The sequence below is a fragment of the Lithobates pipiens genome, unplaced genomic scaffold, assembly GCF_037356315.1.
Source record: "Lithobates pipiens isolate NorthernLeopardFrog02 unplaced genomic scaffold, aLitPip1_a1.2 Scaffold_35, whole genome shotgun sequence".
NCBI classification, from domain to species: Eukaryota; Metazoa; Chordata; class Amphibia; order Anura; family Ranidae; genus Lithobates; species Lithobates pipiens.
In genome coordinates, this window is record NW_027507811.1 from 26,907,948 (window position 1) to 26,928,686 (window position 20,739).

General features: G+C 44.1%; 2 protein-coding genes across 4 annotated transcripts in view; one reads left to right on the top strand and one right to left on the bottom strand.

The window, feature by feature from the left end:
* LOC143956208 (oocyte zinc finger protein XlCOF8.4-like) overlaps positions 1-20,739 on the bottom strand; it is a 216,423-nt gene that overhangs the window by 113,888 nt on the left and 81,796 nt on the right. The gene's annotated exons all lie outside the window — the stretch shown is intronic.
* LOC143956214 (uncharacterized) overlaps positions 8,071-20,739 on the top strand; it is a 28,464-nt gene continuing 15,795 nt past the window's right edge. For 2 of the 3 annotated variants that reach the window (XM_077466386.1, XM_077466387.1), the window contains exons 1-9: positions 8,071-8,650; positions 8,751-8,992; positions 9,096-9,482; positions 13,441-13,545; positions 13,683-13,793; positions 13,880-14,003; positions 14,120-14,229; positions 18,147-18,240; positions 19,850-19,929. In XM_077466386.1, the coding sequence (XP_077322512.1) occupies positions 9,105-9,482; positions 13,441-13,545; positions 13,683-13,793; positions 13,880-14,003; positions 14,120-14,229; positions 18,147-18,240; positions 19,850-19,929 (1,002 nt within the window). In that variant the 5' untranslated portion in view covers positions 8,071-8,650; positions 8,751-8,992; positions 9,096-9,104. The remainder of the gene's footprint in view (positions 8,651-8,750; positions 8,993-9,095; positions 9,483-13,440; positions 13,546-13,682; positions 13,794-13,879; positions 14,004-14,119; positions 14,230-18,146; positions 18,241-19,849; positions 19,930-20,739) is intronic. The other variant, XM_077466385.1, reaches the window with a different exon arrangement.

The following is a 20,739-nucleotide window of genomic DNA, read 5'->3' on the forward strand; positions in this document are numbered from 1 at the left end:
CAATCTAATTATAAAAGTATTTTCTATGATCATCAGCTCCACCTAGAGGCCATAATGAGGTATTTATTATTAGTATTTATATAGGTATTTATTTATCCATGCACTGTATTGTGTACAAATGAATAACATTCAACCTGCAGAGAAAATAGCCTAAAAAACTTTTATCCCCCCCCCCCCCCCCCAAATTTAGTTTGGTAAGTCAAATAGCTCTGCAAAGTTTTATACTTGCAACCCCCCATATGCGTTGAGCAGCATTGCTCAACGCAGGCCAAGAGCTTTAACAAGTAGAGTAGCATTGTTTTCAATGGGCTCAGTTCACACTAACACAACAAAAGGGGCAAAAACAGGATCTGACGCATTTAATAAACAAAATGGAACATGTTTCAACGAAATGCAACATAAAGTTATAAAAAAGAAAAATGCACAGCAAAGCGGTAAAAAAGCATTTCAATGCAAGTGATATGAGTTCAACACAACAAATGTGGTGTGATTCCATCCTAAGGGGTGTGCCCGAAGTATAGATTAAAGGGGTTGTAAAGGTTTGTTTTTTATTTTCTAAATAGGTTCCTTTAAGCTAGTGTATTGTGGGTTCATTTACCTTTTCCTTCGATTTCCCTTCTAAATGTTGTTTTTCTTTGTTTCCTTTGTCTGAATTTCTCACTTCCTGTTCCTTCTCAGTAAGCTGTTCTGGCTGACTAAACACCACTCAGATGATGGTGTGAAGTTTACTGAGGAGAAACAGGAAGTGAGAAATACAGACAAAGGAAAAAAAAACATTTAGAAGGGAAATCGAAGGGAAAGGTAAGTGAACCAACAATGCACTAGCTTAAAGGAACCTATTTAGAAAATAAAAACGAAGCACAACCCCTTTTAAGCCTTAAAATGTTTACAGCAAACACAAGGCGTGCCCTAGGAGAGCTCATGTACTTATCAAGGTTTGTCTGTAATGGTCTTGGCCCCTCCTGCCATTGGATGCTCATCTGGGAACACCAGCACTGGAGCCACCTGAATAGGTAGTCTTGGTATTCTCAGCCACAACCAATGGTTGCCATATCTCGTAGAGTCGCATCCCTGCCTAACTCCTGGAGTGGCTGTCCTTCCTGGGAGTCCTCGGGGGTGGTCTTCCAGCTTTTGATTTGCTAGCCTGCTAAGATTATATTAGTGCAGTGTTTGGGAACAAGGTCGGAGGGTTACGCATCAAGAATGGACAAGGTGGGATGCTGGCTCCACACAGAAATAGACTACACTGTTTGAAGTGACCATCCTTCCTTTGTGTCCTCGGGGGTGGTCCTCCATCTTCTGTTTTTTTAGCCTTATAAATTATATTACTGCAGTTAGGCATTAACCACTACAATACAGGGCACTTTCACCCCCTTCCTTCCCAGCCCAATTTTCAGCTTTCAGCGCTCTAGCGTTTTCAGTGACAATTGCGCGGTCATGCTACACTGTACCCAAATGAAATTGTTATCATTTTGTTCGCACAAATAGAGCTTTATTTTGGTGTTATTTATTCACGACTCCGTTTTTTTTTTTTTGCGATATAAGCGCAAAAATAGCGGAAATTTGGAAAAAAACTATATTTTCTTTTTTCTATTTGAAAAGAAATCCAATAAAATCAAATTTTGTCATAAATTTAAGCCAAAATGTATTCTGCTACATGTTTTTGGTAAAAAAAATTCCGTTTTAATAATTGGTTTGTGTGATCACGGACATATGTACGCAAATGATCATGTACATATGTGTGCAGGTGATCACGTACATATGTGTGCAGATAATCATTGGGACATGTGATTTTAGTGGGACATATGTGGGGGACATGTTTTTATTATTAGGGACATGTGTTTTTATTATTTGGGGACATGTATGTTTTGGGGACATGTGTGTTTTGGGGACATATGTGGGGACTGTGTTTGTACTGTGTGGTGTGTTGTGTGTTTACACTACACTGATGATCAGTGAGTAAAAAGCAGCCCATACTCACTGATCATCAGCCGGCTGCAGCGTTCTGCTCTCCTCTCCTCAGCGGTGACTTCCGTATGAGGAGAGGAGAGCCGATTGCCTAGCAACCGGCTGTTTGTTTACATCACATGACGGCCGTGATTGGACACGGCCGTCATGTGATCAGGAGGGCCAATCACAGAGCCCTCCTGCCGATCTGAGATGTGCCGTGTCCGGGTGACACGAGCACATCGGGATCGCGCCGCTGCGCGGGCGCGCGCGCGCGCGATCCCGCTACTCCTGAATGACGTTCCTGAACGTCCTATCAGGAGTAGACGGCTCCCACCCATCCGTATATATGCATTGGCCGGGTGGGAAGTGGTTAAGGATGGATAAGGTGGGATTTTAGCTCTGCACGGGGAGGGACCACAGTGCCTGGAGTGGCCATCTGGCCCTAGTGTCCTCAGGGGTTGTCTTCCATCTTCTGCTTTGTTAGCCTCCTAAATTATATTACTGCAGTTAGGCATGAAGGATGGACAAGGTGGCATTCTGGCTCTGCGCAGACGGGGGCCACAGTGCCTGGAGTGGCCATCTGTCCATAATGTCCTCAGCGGTGGTCTTCCGTGTTCTGATTTGTTAGCCTCCCAAATTATATTACTGCGGTTAGGAATCAAGGATGGACAAGGTGAGATTTTGGCTCTTCACGGGGAGGGACCACAGTGCCTGGAGTGGCCATCTGTCCCTAGTGTCCTCAGGGGTTGTCTTCCATCTTCTGATGTGGTCCCTCCCCATGCAGAGCCAAAATCCCACCTTGTCCATCCTTGATTCCTTCTTTTGATTCACTAACCTCCCAAATTATATTCCTGTAGTTAAGAATCAAAGATGGTCAAGGTGGGATTCTGGCTCTGGATGGGAAGGGATCGCAGTTCCTTCAGCGGACCTCCCTCCCTTGTGTCCTCAGGGGTGGTCTTCCATCTTCAGATTTGTTAGCATTCTAAATTATATTAGGGCAGTTAGGCATGAAGGATGAACAAGGTGGGATTCTGGCTCTGTGCAGGAAGGGACCACAGTGCCTGGAGTTTCCATCTTTCTCTATTGCACTCGGGGGTGGTCTTCCGACTTCTTATTTGTTAGCCCTAGATTATGCTACTGCAGTGTTGGACAGGGGGTCAGGGAAGTTAAAGTGGAGCTAAACCCTCCTATCTTTTACAGCCAAGGAAACTGCCATATTGGCCTCCATTTGATGTGATGGTGCAGCACATGTGAACAATTATGACACCATCCATTTGATGACTTGACAGTTCGATTGAAAGCACAAGCAACTGGGACATTTATAAATCACGGCATGCCTTGAATGTAACGGTTTTGGTCAACTGTTAAGTTGATGGGTTCAGTCCTACTTTAAGCATCAAGAATGGTAATGGGGGGAATTCTGGTTCTGCACAGGATGGAACTGCAGGGCCTAGAGTGACCATTCTTTCCTAGTGTCCTCGGGGGAGGTCTTCTGATTCGTTAGCCTGGATTGTGTTACTGCAGTGTTAGGCGGGGGGGGGGGTGAGGTAAGTTGAGCATCAAACATGGTCAAGGTGGGATTCTGGCTTTGTATAAAAATGCACCACAGTGCCTTGAGGGGCCATCCTTTCCCAGTGTCCTCGGGGGCGGTCTTGCTTCTGATTCGTTGGCCTATATTGTGTTACTGCAGTGTTGCGGAAAGGTAGGCATCAGGGATAGACAAGGTGGGCTTCTGGTTTTGCACAGAAAGGGACCACGGCCCTTGGAATTGTCTTTCCCTAGTGTCATCAGTGATGGTCTTCAGATTCATTCATTTAGATTGTGTTACCGCAGAGTTGGACAAGGAGGTGGGGGAAGTTAAATGTCAGGGGTGGACAAGGCAGGATTGTAGTCCTGCACAGAAAGGGACCAAGGCACCTGGAGTGCTTATCCTTCTCTATAGTCCTCGTGGTGCTATTTTGCCTTCCCATTGTTTAGCCTAGATTGTATTACCGCAGTGTTGGGTAAGGGGTGGGGGAAGTTAAATGTCACGGACAAGATGGGATTCAAGTTCTGCATGGGAAGGGATCATAGTTCCCAGAGAGCGCATCCTTCCCTAGTGTTCCTCAGGGGCGGTCTCCTGGCTTCTGATACGTTGGCCTAGATTGCGTTACTGTAGTGTTGGGCGGGGGGAGGGGGCAATTAAGTGTCATGGATGGACAAGACGGGATTGAGGCCCCACGCAGGAAGGGACCACAACTCCTGGATTAGCAGTGTTAAACTGGTGGATGGCTTTCTCATGAAAGTGGTTCTAGTGGCTCTTTAGCCTCTGGATCACTTTCAGAAGCGCAGGAGGGGACGACCGGCTGGTCACAGAGGCTACCAGAGACTGGATCGTCTCTGATCGCCTCTATGGCCTTGGAGGACCAGAGGAACGTAATTTCTGGTCTAGCGTGGAAGTAAACAATTTTTTTTTTTTTTAACCACTTGCCGACCAGCGCACGACAATGTACGTCGACAGAATGGCATGGGCAGGCAAATGGGCGTACATGTACGTCCCTTTAAATTTGCCGCCCTGCCGCGCTGGTTGGGACCCCCGTGAGTCCGGTCGCGGGACTCGATCGCCGCGGGCATCCCCGCGATCGTCTCACGGAGCGGCCGAATGGAGAAGTGCCGTTGTAAACAACATTTCTCCATTCTGCCTAGCAACTATTGACGCTGATCTCTGCTCCATGTGATTGGAGCAGAGATCAGTGTTCACTAAATGAAAGCCCAACCCCCACACAGTTAGTAACACACCCCTAGGAACACTTAACCCCTACACTGCCACCCACTGGTTAACCCCTTCACTGCCAGTGTCATTTACACAGGAATCACTGCATTTATATAGCAGTGATTACTGTATAAATGACAATGGTCCCAAAAATGTGTCAAAAATGTCCGATGGGTCCCCCACAATGTCGCAGTCACAATAAAAATCGCTGATCGCCGCCATTACTAGTAAAAAAAAAAAATAATAAAAAATTATTAATAAAAATGCTATAAAACTATCCCTATTTTGTAAACACTATAACTTTTGCGCAAACCAATCAATAATCGCTTATTGCGATTTTTTTTTACCAAAAATATGTAGAAGAATACGTATCGGCCTAAACTGAGGGAAAAATTTTTTTTTTATATATTTTTGGGGGATATTTATTATAACAAAAAGTAAAAAATAATGCGTTTTTTTCAAAATTGTCGCTCTATTTTTGTTTATAGCGCAAAAAATAAAAACCGCAGGGGTGATCAAATACCACCAAAAGAAAGCTCTATTTGTGGGAAAAAAAGGACGTCAATTTTGTTTGGGAGCCACGTCGCACGACCGCGCAATTGTCAGTTAAAGCGACGCAGTGCCGAATCGCAAAAAGTGGTCTGGTCTTTGACCAGCAAAATGGTCCGGGGCTGAAAGTTGTTAAGCAAAAGATCAAACAAAAACAAAACATTTTTTGATCTTTTGCTTTTAAAGGTAAAGGAGACCCCAGAACTCTCCATAAAGAGGACATGTCATTCCTTATTTATGTTACAAGGGATGTTTTTATTCCTTGTAATAGGAGTAAAAGTGGTAAAAAAATAAATAAAATTAAAGACAGTGTAAAAAAAAAAAAAAAAAACAATGTAAAGCGCCCCCATCCCTCCGAACTCGTGCACGGGGACGAATGCACACGTAGGTCACGCACACATATGTAAACGGTGTTTGCACCACACATGTGAGGTATCGCCGCAAACATTTTAGCGAGAACAATAATTTTAGTGCAAGACCCCCCTCTGTAACTCTAAATTGGTAAACTGTAAAAGTGTTTAAAGCGTCGTCTATGGAGATTTTTTAGGAAGTTTGTCGCCATTCCACGATCATGCTCAATTTTAAAGCCTGACATGTTTTGTATCTATTTACTCGGTGTAACATCATCTTTTATATTTTATCAAAAAATTGCGGTATTTTTTTTTCTATGTTTTTTTTTCTTTTAATTAATTAAAGTGTATTTTTTCCCAAAAAATTGCGTTTAAAAAAACGCTGTGCAAATATCGTGTGACATTAAAAAATTGCAACAATTGCCATTTTCTTCTCTAGGGTCTCTGCTAAAAATATATATATTTAATGTTTGGGGGTTCTGAGTAATTTTCTGGGTAAAAAAAAAAAAAATACTTATTTAAACATGTTTTTTTTTGTAATTCATGAACTGCTTGCCGACCGGCTCACGCCGATATACGTTGGCAGAAAGGCATGTACAGGCATATTAACATACCTGGATGTTTCCCTTTAAGAAGCGGCCCGCCGCGAGCTCCGTCAGTGTGATCGCAGGTCCCACAGACTCGATGTCTGTGGGGGATACCCGCGATTGTCTCACGGAGAGGAAGAACGGGAAAATACTGATGTAAACAAGCATTTCCCCGTTATACCTAGTCCCAGGACACTGATCACAGCTCTCTGTAATCGGAAACGGTGATCAGTGTCGTGTCACACACAGCCCCTCCCCTCCCCGCAAATAGAATCACTCCCCAGGACACACTTAACCCCTACAGTGCCACCTACTGGTTAACCCCTTCACTGCCAGTCACATTCACACAGTAATCAATGCATTTTTAATTGCACTGATCGCTGTATAAATGTGAATGGTCCCAAAATTGCGCCAAAAGTGTCCGATGCGCCATAATGTTGCAGTCACGATAAAAAATCGCTGATCGACGCCATTACTAGTAAAAAAAAAAATATTAAAAATGCTATAAATCTATCCCTTATTTTGTAGACGCTATAACTTTTGCGCAAACCAATCGATAAACACCTTTTGCGATTTTTTTTTTTTACCAAAAATATTTAGAAGAATACGTATCGGCCTAAACTGAGGAAAAAAATTGTTTTTTTTTATATATTTTTTGGGGATATTTATTATAGCAAAAAGTAAAAAAATATGCGTTTTTTCAAAATTGACGCTATTTTTTTGTTTATAGCGCAACAAATAAAAACCGCAGAGGTGATCAAATACCACCAAAAGAAAGCTCTATTTGTGAGGAAAAAGGACGTAAATTTTGTTTGAGAGCCACATCGCACGACCGTCAGTTAAAGCGATGCAGTGCCAAATCGCAAAAAGTGCTCTGGTCTTTTGCCAGTCAAATGGTCTGGGGCTGAAGTGGTAAAGGTGTATTTTTTTTCCCCCAAAAAATGCGTTTAAAAAACGGCTGCACAAATATCGCATGACATAAAAAATTGCACCGACCACCATTTTATTCCCTAGGGTCTCTGCTAAAAAAAAATATATTTAATGTTTGGGGTTTCTAAGTAATTTTCTTGAAAAATAAAAATATAAATACAGATTTTTTCATGTTTTTCGTTTTTTATTATTCATTAAAGTCTAGTTTTCCCCCATAAAAATGCATTAAAAAAAAACACTGTGCAAATACCGCATTACATTAAAAATTGCACTGACCACCATTTTATTCCCTAGGGTCTCTGCTAAAAAATATATATATATTTAATGTTTGGGGGTTCTAAGTAATTTTCTTGAAAAATAAAAATAATAAAAATACTGATGTTTTTTATGTTTTTCATTTTTTAGTCTAGTTTTCCCCATGAAAATGCATTAAAAAAAAAAACACTGCGCACATACCGCATTACATTAAAAATTGCACCGACCACCATTTTATTCCCTAGGGTCTCTGCTAAAAAATATATATATTTAATGTTTGGGGGTTCTAAGTTATTTTCTTGAAAAATAAAAATAATAAAAATACTGATGTTTTTTATGTTTTTCGTTTTTTATTATTTATTAAAGTCTAGTTTTCCCCATGAAAATGCATTTTAAAAAAAAAACACTGCGCACATACCGCATTACATTAAAAATTGCACCGACCACCATTTTATTCCCTAGGGTCTCTGCTAGAAAAAAAAAAAAATATATATATATATATATTTAATGTTTGGGGGTTCTAAGTAATTTTCTAGCAAAAAAATACTGATTTCAAACTTAGTAAACAAAAAGTGTCAGAAAAAGCCTGGTCGGCAAGAGGTTAAAGATATCTGAATCCCTTCAATACAAAACACTCTCCTGCAGCGGTCATAAAATCCACTTCCTGTCTATTGCTGCAATCCTATGGCGGAAATGACGTTGCCAGGAAAGGCGGCCATCTTTATGATGGGCAAGAGCAAACGTTTCAACGGCTTATCGAAACGGATCGCAAATAATACCGAATTTTCCTTCTAGATGAAACTCTAAGGTCATTTTCTTCTCTACGAAACACGCCCGCTCGTCCCTGTCTGTATAAAACACGGGTGAAAACTCAATCATTTGCCCATTGAGACTAAGAGGCGCCATCTTTACTGCTGGGAACGGACTGAAGCGGAAAAGGCGAGAGGAACGGCTACGAACGTTTGCGAGTTTGTATATTTTTTTTCTTAGGAGGGCAAATCCAGTTATAACATCTGTCTTTTGTAGGCAGCCGATGCCTCTTACAAGCATGGCCGACAGGCGCCACAGATCGGAAATGCGCATGTGTGGCCTTCTTAGGACGATCTGCGCATGTGCGGCCTGTCTTAGGGCGATCTGCGCATGTGCGGCTTATATTACGGCGATCTGCGCATGTGCGGCCTGTATTAGGGCGATCTGCGCGTGTGCACGTAGTCTCCAGACCGAACTAGCTGCAAAGTAGGAACAACTAGGTGCTGTTTGTATTATTGGCACGCTTGGTAGGTTTTTTTTTTTTTGTTTTGTTTTTAGGGTTGTATTTCTGCAGATATGTATAATATAATTATTTGCACTTTATAATCATGCTTAATTTTCTTAAAGGACCCCTGGACTCTGAAAATAACACGGCTGCCATTGCTGAGCTCCATGAGAAGACTGGCTGAGCGCACACTGCGCTGATTCAATGACTTGCTGTCTGAACCGCTGACCAATGTCGCTCGGGAGTCCTCTGTGACTTCCCTTGACGCATGCTTGTTCTGAGTTAGTGGCTCCACCCCCTTCTCTTTTTATTTATTTATTTATTTTTTTTAAAGCAGGCGATCCACGGAATTCGAGTCACACAGGTGAGCGCTTAGTTTCGGTCTTACGGGGGAGGGGAAACTAATAATAAAAAATGGTAATGTAAAGTGGAAAGCCCCTCTAAATGTCCTTTCCTTCTGTCTGCAGGGAGACGCCATGCTGCGCTGCGTGGTGACGGGGTGCCCCAGCAAGGCCGACCGGGCCACCTCCCGCCGGGGCGTCAGGCTGCACACTTTCCCCCGAGACCTGGGCCAGATCGGCTCTTGGCTGCGGCTCACCGGACAGGACTTCGGGGACCTGGACTGGCTGGCCCAGCAGATCTGCTCGGACAGGGACGTGGCGGACGGCGTGCGCATGTGCTCCGCCCACTTCACCAAAGACTGTTACCTCACCGACTACCCCACGAAGCTCCTGAGGGCTGAGGCCGTGCCCTCCATCTTCCCCAAGCGGAGAGCCGTGCCCCAACCCCCGGCCGGGAACGCTGAAGCGGATTTGCCGGCAGGAGACGGGCTGCTTACAAAACAGATGCCTGAGGTGAGTGTGACCCGGGGCTGTTGTGAAATGGGTTTTCCATCCGGCCAATGTCATTATTTTTTTAATACTGGGTTACCGCACACTAGTGGGAGTGGCTACTCTGGCATGGGGGTCCCCCTAAAAAATCTCTACCAGACCCAAACGGGCCTGGTATGGATTGGGGGGACCCCCACGCAGTGTGTGTGTGTGTGTGTGTGTGTGTGTGTGACATTCAGCTGTCATTGGGGAACCCCGCTTACCAACAGGGATGATCTCCGGCATGTTCGCACACTCCACGCGCAGAGCCCGCCAGGAAGTCGGCGCAGCGCTAATCACAGGCAGTGAGACATTTCCCGATCTCTGCAGCCGCGTATCGGGGCAATGTCTTACTGCCTGTGATCAGCGCAGCGCCGACTTCCTGGCGGGCTCTGCGCGTGGAGTGTGCGAACACGCCTGAGCTCATCCTTGCCAATCGTTTAGATGTGGCGGCTTCATTCCTTTTTTCTCTTTGGCTTTCACCTGGTAATCAGGCCAGTAACGCACCACCTGCGTTAGAGCGCCCCACACTGGATGAAAGAGCACAGGAGGCACAGCAGCATTGTAAGCCCATAGGGGAGGGGATTGTTAAATGTATTAGCAGAATCTAATACGCTAAATAAATTGAAGCCAAACAACAGCTCACACTTTATAATCCGTTACAGCAACTGTTTTTTTTTTTTTTTTTTTTCTTCTTTTTGGGATAGAGGTCTGAATCTAATGTTTGCACTATAGCACATTTTAGCCCCCTCTTCACATCACAAAACCCCCTTTAGCTTCTCCTTTACATCAGTGTCCACAACCCCCCTTCACATTGCAGTCTCCCCTTTTTAAAGCAGTCCAACAGTGTCCGCAGTGCCGCCCCCCCCCCCCCTTTTAGGACATTGCAGTGCCGCCCCCCCACCCTTTAGGACAGCCACAGTGCCATAAATTCTCCTGCGCTTGTGAAGGCGTTGCTAGTATAGAGTGGTAGTACTTTCAAAGGAAGGGAATTAAAAGATGATCATGCATGTCCTGCTGCCTAAGCTGACCAGGGGTGGTCTGAAGAGAGAGACGGGTAAAGAAAAGAGGCGGAAGGCGCGTGATCTGACGCTTTGATCAAATTGATACTATATTTTTTTATATTTTTTTTATAATATTTTTATTTTATATACAGAAACAAATGCATATAAAGTGGCTATGTATTCATAAAAACAAGGTTGCAAAATATACACTTTTTAAAATTTTTGAAACTTGGACATGCCCATACAAGTGCTAAAGGTGGCTGGCGCGTTTCCAGGGGTTCCTGCTTCATCAGAGCCTTGAAGAAAAGGAGAAGTCTGTACAGTATGGTAGACCAACATAAAAAAAAAAAAATTAGTGGCTAGTTGGGAGGCATTGGTAATCGCATGGTCTCCTTAGTTTTAAAACTGTCCACAGCTTTAAATTTAGAGCACTGGGATGTGGACAGCTTTGAAGCTAAGGAGAATCCATCACTAGCCACTCTTTATGTTGGTCTACCATATTGTACAGACTTCTCCTGTTCTTCAAGGCTCTGATGAAGAGGGAACCCCTCGAAACACGTCAGCCACCTTTTAGCACTTGCCCTTGTATGGGCATGTCTAGTTTCTAAAATTTTAATGTGTATATTTTGTAACCCTGTTTTTATGAATACATAGCTTTTTATATGCATTTATTTGTTTTTGTATATAAATAAACTGTATCAATTTGATTAAAGCGGCAGATCACGTGCCTTCCGTCTCTTTCCTTTATCACATCTCCAGTGCCGCCTTTAGTCCTTTACACATTTCGGTGCCCCTTGCAGTAGCCCCCTCTTCTCCTTTTATACACAATACCCCTTTCATCATTCAGCCTCCCTAGCACAGTCCTGCCAGGGCAGAGGCACAGCAGCTGGGTATTCCCTCTCTTGTCTTGACTCCTGCCCGACTTCCGCTATTATCCTCACAGCGGGCAGGGCCGGAGGTGCTGCATCTTGGGACAGAGAACCGGAGCTGTCCAACTTATGATTACAGCGGAAGTAAAACCTTCGATTTAACGTTGAAGGAAAAAAAAAAAAAAGGTTACATTTCCAGCATGCCAGGTTTGCTAACTGTAAAGCCTTCCAATGGCTAGTGCCATAACTGATCACATGTGCAGCACCATGGCAGTTGAATATTAAAGCGGTTGTATGCCCGCTAATGTGTGTTTTTATTTTTTCCAACCTGCAAAGGAAAAGGCATAATGAGCTAGTATGCACCTCATACTAGCTCATTATGAAATGCTTACCTTAGAACTAGGCCCCCGACTGCCCGTTCCACGCCGAGGGAGCTGATATGCTCCCCTCTGCGTTTCTTCCGGGTATCGCGGCTCTGGCGCTGTGAGTTGCAGGAGCCGCAATATCGTCACTCCCGCGTGGGAGAATTTCATCCCGGCAGGGTCTGGCGTATGCAGGGCTTTTAGCCGCGAATCCCCTTGTGCGCATGCGCCGCTGCAGTCAACGAGGGGAGTATCTCCTAAACTGTACAGGTTTAAGAGATTTTTTTTTTTTTTACCTACAGGTAAGCCGCCTTATAGGCTTTCCTGTAGGTAAAAGTAAAAAAATTGACTATACAACCACTTTAAACAGGAGCCAATATGGCAGCTTCCTTGGCTGAAAAGGACAGGAGGGGGGTTTACTTTCACGTTAACGAGCAAGTTACATAGTAGGTAAGGCTGAAAAAAGACACAAGTCCATCAAGTTCAACCTATGTGTGTGATTTTATGTTATTACATTGTATATCCCTGTATGTTGTGGTCATTAAGGTGCCCATCTAATAGTTTTTTGAAATTATTGATCTACCCCACTGAAACCACCGCTTGTGGAAGAGAATTCCACACCCTCACCCCTCTTACAGTAAAGAACCCTCTACGCAGTTTAAGGTTAAACCGCTTCTAATTTTAGTGAATGGCCGTGTGTCTTTTTAATTTCCTTACGCGGAAAAGTTTTGTCCCTATTGTGGGATCACCAGTATGGTGTTTGAAAATTTAAATCGTATCCGCTCTCAAGCATCTCTCCTCTCCTCTCCTCTCCTCCAGAGAGAATAAGTTCAATTTTTCCAGTCTTTCCTCATAACTGAGATCCTCCAGTCCCTTTTTTTTTTTTTTTTATTAGCTGTGTTGCCCTTCTCTGGACTCTATCCAGTTCCAGCACATCCCTCCTGAGGACTGGTGCCCAGAACTGGATGGCATACTCCACAAGTGATTATCGGATCTCGCCCTGTGTCCTGATATTATTATTAATAATATCGATTTATATAGTGCCAACAGTTTACGCAGCGCTTTACAATGTATAGGGGAGACAACACAATTACAGTACAATACAAAAGGTACAGGAGGGCCCGGCTCGTAGAGCTTACATTCTAAAGGGAGGGGGATATGCTGATATGCAGCACCTCCCACCCTGCCCGCTGTAATGATGATAGCCGCTGGGCGGGAGACTAACGAGAGAACACCCGGGCTGATAAGTGGCACGGCTGCAGTCCGGACAGGACCATTGTTTGGTCTGGGTACGGACCATGGTCCCCCATTTAGTGAACCCTGCTGTAAACTCATATTCTGCTGGAGTGCACCTAAAAACAACCGACTTGCTGGCTGGATCACCAAATGTAAATAAACAAGAGAGCCTAAAAAAAACAAATGCAGCCATCGCATTTGTGAATTGGTAAACTGCATTATGTTTGCTTTTGGGTTTAATACCACTTTAAAATAAAGGGGCACAGAGGCTTCAGGATTGCAAAATCAATTTACAATGTTGGCACCCTCTAGGGGTTGGAGAGGGTCACACTTTAGTCCACGGATTGCTCCAGTAATCTTCTGGTTGGTAAAATTGCTCTGTTACTTCAACAGTGTCTAAAATTTTCCAGCTAGTAATATATGTGGGAGTTCACGGTTCACTTCTTCTTTTTTTTTTTTTTTATCTTTTCAGAATGGGGCACCAGAGTCTTCTACAGAGAAGAAGGAAATCCCAAGTCAACCCAATGAGAAGGTATTAGCTCTGGCTCTGGAGATCATCTACCTGCTGACCGGAGAGGTGAGGAGGATTCTGGGAGGTCACATGACATCACTCTTATCTCTATTAATAAAACACAGACCTGACCGGAGAGGTGAGAAGGATTTTGGGAGGTCACTCATCTCTATTAAGATATTTCTTTTTATCTTATTGAATAGAGTTATGGACCCATAAAGTCTGGTCATCCTCCACCTTCCTCCCTGACGTCTGAGGGAAACAAAAAGATTCTAGAAGTTGCCCAGAAGATGATTGATCTGCTGACAGGAGAGGTGAGCGGTGCCGGGAATTCTGGGACATTATCCAGTAACAGACAAGGGATGTGTCTGGATGGTGACTGTATCATTGTGTGTGTCAGGTTCCTATAAGGTGTCAGGATGTCACTGTCTATTTCTCCATGGAGGAGTGGGAGTATATAGAAGGACACAAGGATCTCTACAAGGATGTCATGATGGAGAATCAGCCGCCCCTCACATCACCGGGTAAGAGGAGACTTTATTGTAAAGGAGAGAGCAGTACGGAGGCTCCACCTAGATCCCCCATCATCTGATAAACACATAGAAACAATGTATTCAGTCAGTGTGTGTGTTTCCTACAGATGGATCCAGTAATGGGAACCCACCAGAGAGATGTCCCCGTCCTCTGTATTCCACACAGGAAGATCAGGAGATCCCTCAGGTTGATCACCAGGTCCTGCAGGACTATACTGTAAGTGAAACAAACAATCTCATTAAATCAATCATTTGTTTTCTGTTTAACCCCTTCGCTGCCAGGTTTGTACGTCATATGGACCTGACAGTTGGAGGGGTGTAAATCAGGATTGTGCCTACCGACTATGGGCCCTGGCATTTGAGGGAGCTATAAGCATTTAGGAAGATGTTCCATTATGTAATGTAAAGGTACATTATTAAAAAGGCCATGATGGTCTCTGCCAGATTGGGACTCATAATGTTGTCATCAGCAAGCCACCTGTCGGGGTCCCCCTGCCATAATGTGTTTATTAGGGATATACCAATACAATTTTTTTCTTTTTCTTTTTTTTTTTTTTTTTTTTTTTTTTTTTTTAGCACCGATTACTGATACCTATCGCCTAGGAAGAGGGGTGGTTTGGGAGGTGGCGGGGTGTTGATCAGGAGTTCGGTGGGAGGGGGAAGTGAGGGCAAGGTAGTTGAGGATGGGGTGAAATGGGGATTGTGGGGTGGGAGCGTTGGGGTGGAAAAGGCTTTGATCGATTGGAGGGGGAGAGGATGGGGATAGGAGGGTTATTGGGAGACATGGGGACAGAGGTGAAAGCTGGTAGAGGGATGGAGGAGGCAACAGGCAGAAGTGACTGCAGGCATGGTACAGGGAGACGGCCAGAGACTGCAGGCATGGTACAGGGAGAGAGTCCTGCTACTCGGTACAACAGGATGCCCCCCTGTCTCTGCCTCAGCATCCAGCCAGGGAGAGCCCGGATCCAGTGCTCTGTTTGGACGGAAGTCGGAGCTGGAGGAAGGAGGTATGCAGTGAGGAGATGGAGCTTGTGGGCTGTTAGGCTGGGCAGGCCTGCACCTTGCGATGCCACTGGGAGGAAGAGGCGGGGATGGCATTGTCCGTACGGGAGGAGGAGGCTGTCCTCTTCCAAGCGACGTCACTTCCGTTATCGGAGCATTTTCACGAGTACCGATACTCGCCAAAATGGCTCGCATCGGCACTGATACCAGTATCGGTGCATCCCTAGTGTTTATTTTAAGTAGGTCTCCTGCTACTGTTTGAAGGTTTGCTGTGTTTGTACTTATGATAATGTGTATTGTCTGTAGTTTGCTTGAAGTGGGCAAGTCTGACCTGCAATGTGAGTCATCCAGGTGGTTAAGGATCCTCTGTGATGGGATTAGCCTTGATTCAGCTGTAACCTCATTAGCTAAACCATTGTGTGATGTTTTGGGTAAATATTTGGGTTATTGTATATGTGGGAGGACTGACATACTTTTCAGGTGTATAAAATGCCTGTATCCTTGTCCAATAAAACATTCCATGTTCCAGTTTGTAACTGAGCTAGTCTCGACTGGGTCTTGGTTACAATACGTGGCTGTAATATCTGATATCTAAGGATCCACATTGGAGGAAGCAGTGTACTGACTGAAGCACTCAAGTGGAGTGCGATGGGGTTCCCGTGACACAATGGACTACAGAAAACATTCCCCATGCTACGAAGAGGACGAGGAGCCCTGTAATCATAACACCCCTCTTCTAGAGTGACAACGCTTTTCAGTAGATACAGTACAGTGAGTGAGTGTTGTCATGCCAGGACAGGAAGTGGGGAGTTTTTCTCCCATCGCACTATATCATATTTTATTTCATATACACTATATTACCAAAAGTATTGGGATGCTGAAATGAATGACATCCTAGTCTTAGTCCGTAGGGTTCAATATTTAGTTGGCCCACCCTTTGCAGCTATAACAGCTTCAACTCTTCTGGGAAGGCCGTCCACAAGGTTTGGGAGCGTGTCTATGGGAATGTTTATTTGAAGTCAGATTCCCACTCTCTATCCATGAACATGCTCCTTCTACTCTTCCTTCTCATATCAGTGTCTTCTATACTTAAATTGTCCTTTACTCAACCTCCATAGCATGCCCATATCACCCTCACTTCTACGCTCTCCCTACTACTTCCCCATCATCTCCAATTGCTGAACCCACACGCTGACCTAAACACCAGGGAAGTTAGACATGTGCGCTCATGCACATCCCACTCCCATCTCATCTTCCACACACTCCTCCTTCTCCTAGTCTTGGAGGACATTTCTCCAAATCCTTGGTCCTCCCATTTTCGAACTACTACCACATATCCGACACCCCATCTCCTCTGGCAACTGCCACAATCCACTCAGTTTAATTTCTATCCCCCGTTTCCTAAAACCAGCCCCCCAGTCTCATGCGCCCTTTGGATTGCCTGCTCCATCTGTAACAAGCTCACATCGGTGCACGACCATTTCTTCTCTCATGACTTTAACATATTTACCATAACTGAAACCTGGCTTCAAAATTATGACTCTCCTTCTCCTGCTGCCCTCTCCCATGGTGGCTTCCACTGGACTCACTCCCCCAAACCCAACGGACAGAAAGGAGGTGGAGTTGGATTCCTTCTATCCCCACAAAGCACCTTCCAAATCCTTTTGAGATGCACTGTATTCATCTGTTCTCTCCCTTTTTCTCTGAGGATTGCATCAATTTATTGGCCTCCTTGACCAGTATTGCTCAAGGTCCATAAAGACCTGGATGAGCGAGTTTGGGGTGGAGGAACTTAACTGACCTGCACAGAGTCCTGACCTCAACCTGTGTTCACCTTTTAGGGTGAATTAGAGCGGCGACTGAGAGCCAGGCCTTCTCGTCCAATATCAGTACCTGACCTCACAAATGTGCTTCTGTAAGATTGGTTAAATATTCCCATAGACACACTCCTAAACCTTGTGGACGGCCTTCCCAGAAGAGTTGAAGCTGTTATAACTGCAAAGGGTGGGCCAACTCAATATTGAACCCTACGGACTAAAGGCCTGTACACACGATCGGATATTCCAACAACAATTGTGTGATGGAAGGGTTTTTTCGGATAATCCGACCATCTGCATGATCCATCGGACAATTGTCTGAATTTCCGACAACAAATGTTGGATAGCATGCTCTCAAATTGTCCGACAACAAATGTGTCATGTCGGATTATCCGATCGTGTGCACACAAGTCTGTCGGTCTAAAATCCAAAGTACAAACGCGCATGCTCCGAACCGATGCTAACCGTAAGACAACATTAGCAGAAGTTGCCCAAAGGGTGGCGCTAAAGAGCTGAAAAACTGCATAGTTTCGTGTATGTTGGCTGAAAAAGTTCTGCCCTCTGTATGCAGAACAAGTTCACGGCCAACGCCCTTCGGACAAAAATCCAGGGATTTGTCCGATGGAAATCCGATCGTATGTACGAGGCTTAAAGTGGTTGTATACTCAATTTTTTAACTTTTACCAACAGGAAAGCCTATAATAAGGCTTACCTGTAGGTAAAAAAAAATATCTCCTAAACCTGTACGGTTTAGGAGATATTCCCCTCGGTATGCGCCGCTGACTGCAGCGGCGCATGCGCACATGGGGATTCTCGGCCTGAAAATCCGGCAGTGGCCGGCCGGAATGAAATCTCCCCACGCTCCGGCCACTCACAGCGCCAGAGCCGCGATACCCGGAAGAAACCCAGAGGGAGCATGTCAGCTCCCTCGGCGTGGATCGGGCCAGATGTCGGGGCCTCGTTCTAAGGTAAGTATTTCATAATGAGCTAGTATGCGGTGCATAACTAGCTCATTATGCCTTTTTTTCTTTGCAGGTTTAAAAAAAATGTGCGGGTTTACTACCGCTTTAAGGCTGAGATAACATTAAAGTTCATGTAAAGACAGGCGTCCCAATACTTTTGGTAATATAGTGTATGTATACCTACGAACAGTGAAGTGCTCCTTTTTAATATAAATTACCAATTGTGGACTCAAATGTAAATTTCATGAGCTGTTTTATTTGCACATCATGAATCCAACAATTGTGTAAATTTTCTTGGGTTTAGATACGTTTAGTAAAGTATACTACATGCATTGCCGTTATATTTTTTTTAGGGTACAAATCTGAACAGTGTTGAAGCAGAAGATCCGTATGTGATGGGTGATGATCCGTGTGAGGAGGAGGAGATCCCTCCAGAGATCAGCACAGGTGAGGAATAAACACTAAACCCAGAGAAGAGCCCCAGATCCTCCTTGTTCAGTCACTACAACAATCTCTTCTTCTCCCCCGTCCTCTGTCAGTAGACAGTAAAGGGGCGAGGGCCTGTGCCCAGTGGGGGGGGGGGGGGTGGAACGGCCTGTGCCCAGTGGGTGGGTGAACATATTCGCCAAGCCTGACGAAGGGACCCTGCGCAGCTCCGACACATTGCACTTATTTCTGTGACGTGATCTCTCTCAATAAAATCCTTGGACGGAAGTGTTGATCCATCAATTGGTAACTGGCTTTCTCATGGTGGTATTTGATCACCACTGGGTCCTTTTCTATATATCTATCTATATCTATTTTAATAAAAACAACATTTTCAGCATTTTTTTTTGTTATAAATTTTTGAGACCACCCCCACAGTATTTTCTGCTTGGCCAATATAAAAAAAAAAATATATTTCTTCATAAATTTAGGACAAAATGCATTCTGCTACGTCTTTAAAAAAAATAAATGGGTGTATAATAATTTGATTTGTGTGAAAGTTTATAGTGTATACAAACTATGGTATTTATACTGGAATTTACGCAGCTATGGACACCATACTGTAATGGTGGTGATGAGTGGCTTATAGTGGGACTGTGATAGGGTGGTGGACAATCTGGTGCTGACGGACACTGGCTGGGAGGGTCACTATCTGACAGTGATGTCTCTAGAGACACTAATGCAGTGATTGGTGATAATACTGTACTAATGGCACTGACTGGGAAGGGATCAAAGTAAAACTAAAGGCAATTTATTTATTTTTTATTTTTTTATTGCTGTCTGTGTCCCCGTTTGGTAGATTCTTCCTCTCTCTCTGTGTTGTCCTGTTTACCATTATCTTGGAGAGTGAAAGTAAAAGAAAATCCCAAATTTTGGGTTGTCACCAGAAAAGTAATAGAGGGGAAATCTTCCAATGGGGACACTAGTTCTGGTGACCTGGGAGTCCCCAAGGAATTCCCTTACTGTGCAGTGATCTCTCACTTCCTGCTGGGCTATGGCAAGTGTAAGGAAATCTCTGCAAGGATGAAAAAAAATCTAACGGGGGTTATAACCCTCCCTTACTAAATACAAAATTGGAGTGGGGGGGGGGGCATTCAAGGGGTCACCTGTGTGCCTAACAAGTCTAATGTGTGCTGCTTTTATATGATGATCTGGTTGATTTATTTTTCTCCCTGCTTTTCAGGGAGAAGAAACTGCCAGATGAGATGGCTGTTCTCTGTACACGGATCTACATTATTTCGACTGAAACCTGCTGATCGGTTGTCCAATCACACGCAGAGTTCTGTGCGTTTGTTAACACAGAACTCTGAGTGTGACTGGACAGCCGATCAGCAGGTTTCAGCCGAAATAATTGGCTGAAATCTGCTGACAAATTACTGTTGTGTCCAATCACAGTACGGGGTCGACGGGGCACGTGCGCCCCAAAACCTAGAAGCATGCCAGCGACGTACAAACCTTCACCGGCCGCTCACATTATATTCACTATGAGCCGTCAGCAGGTTGTTAAAATGACAGATATTAAAGAAAATGCCTAATTATGTTGATGTGATTGGTTGTGCTTTTCCTACAGAGGGATCCAGACATTCACCAGAGAGATGTCCTCGTCAGGATTCCACGCAGGAAGATCAGGAGATCCCTCGGGAGGCTCAGGTAGATTTTACCCAAGTTTCTCATTGTACAATAACATTGAAATATATGATCATGGCTCTCGGTGGATCTAACCTCTTCCACAGCACTGTTTTTTTTATGTCGTACGGTATATTTGTGCAGCGTTTTTTTTTTTTATTTGTTTTTTTTTTTATAAATTTTTTAATGCAATTTTTTGGGGGAATACGCTTTTAAAAAAGCGTTTTTGTTTTAACATTTTTTTAGTGTGTGTGTGTGTGTATGTATGTGTGTGTGTGTGTGTGTGTGTGTGTATATATATATATATATATATATATAAATTTTTTGGTAAAATATATGAAAGATGATACAGCAAGTAATTGGATACCTAACATGTCACGCTTTAAAATTGCACCCACTTGTGGAATGGCATCAAACTACCGTACTTAAACTCCATAGGCGACTGTTTAAACATTTTTTTTTTTTTTTTTTTTTTTGAAGGTTACCTGTTTAGAGTTAGTGGAGGTCTAGCTCTAGAATTATCGCTCTCGTTCTAACGTTCACAGTGATGCCTTGTAATATAAATAAGGGATGACAGGTCTTCTTTATGGAGAGATCTGGGGTCAAAAAGACCCCAAATCTCTTCTTTCCATGACGCCGCTCTGGTCCTCCAAGGCCATAGAGGCAATTTCGGAGACCATCTGGTCCCTGGTAGCCTTTGTGACTAGCCAGCCGCACCGTCAGATCGTTTCTCGGGTGCACCGGTGAAATGGCTAAGGTGGGATTAATTTTGATTAGGGACCCCAGATTAAGGCGGGTGCCTACATTTTATAATTTCTATAATTGGTTCTTTGG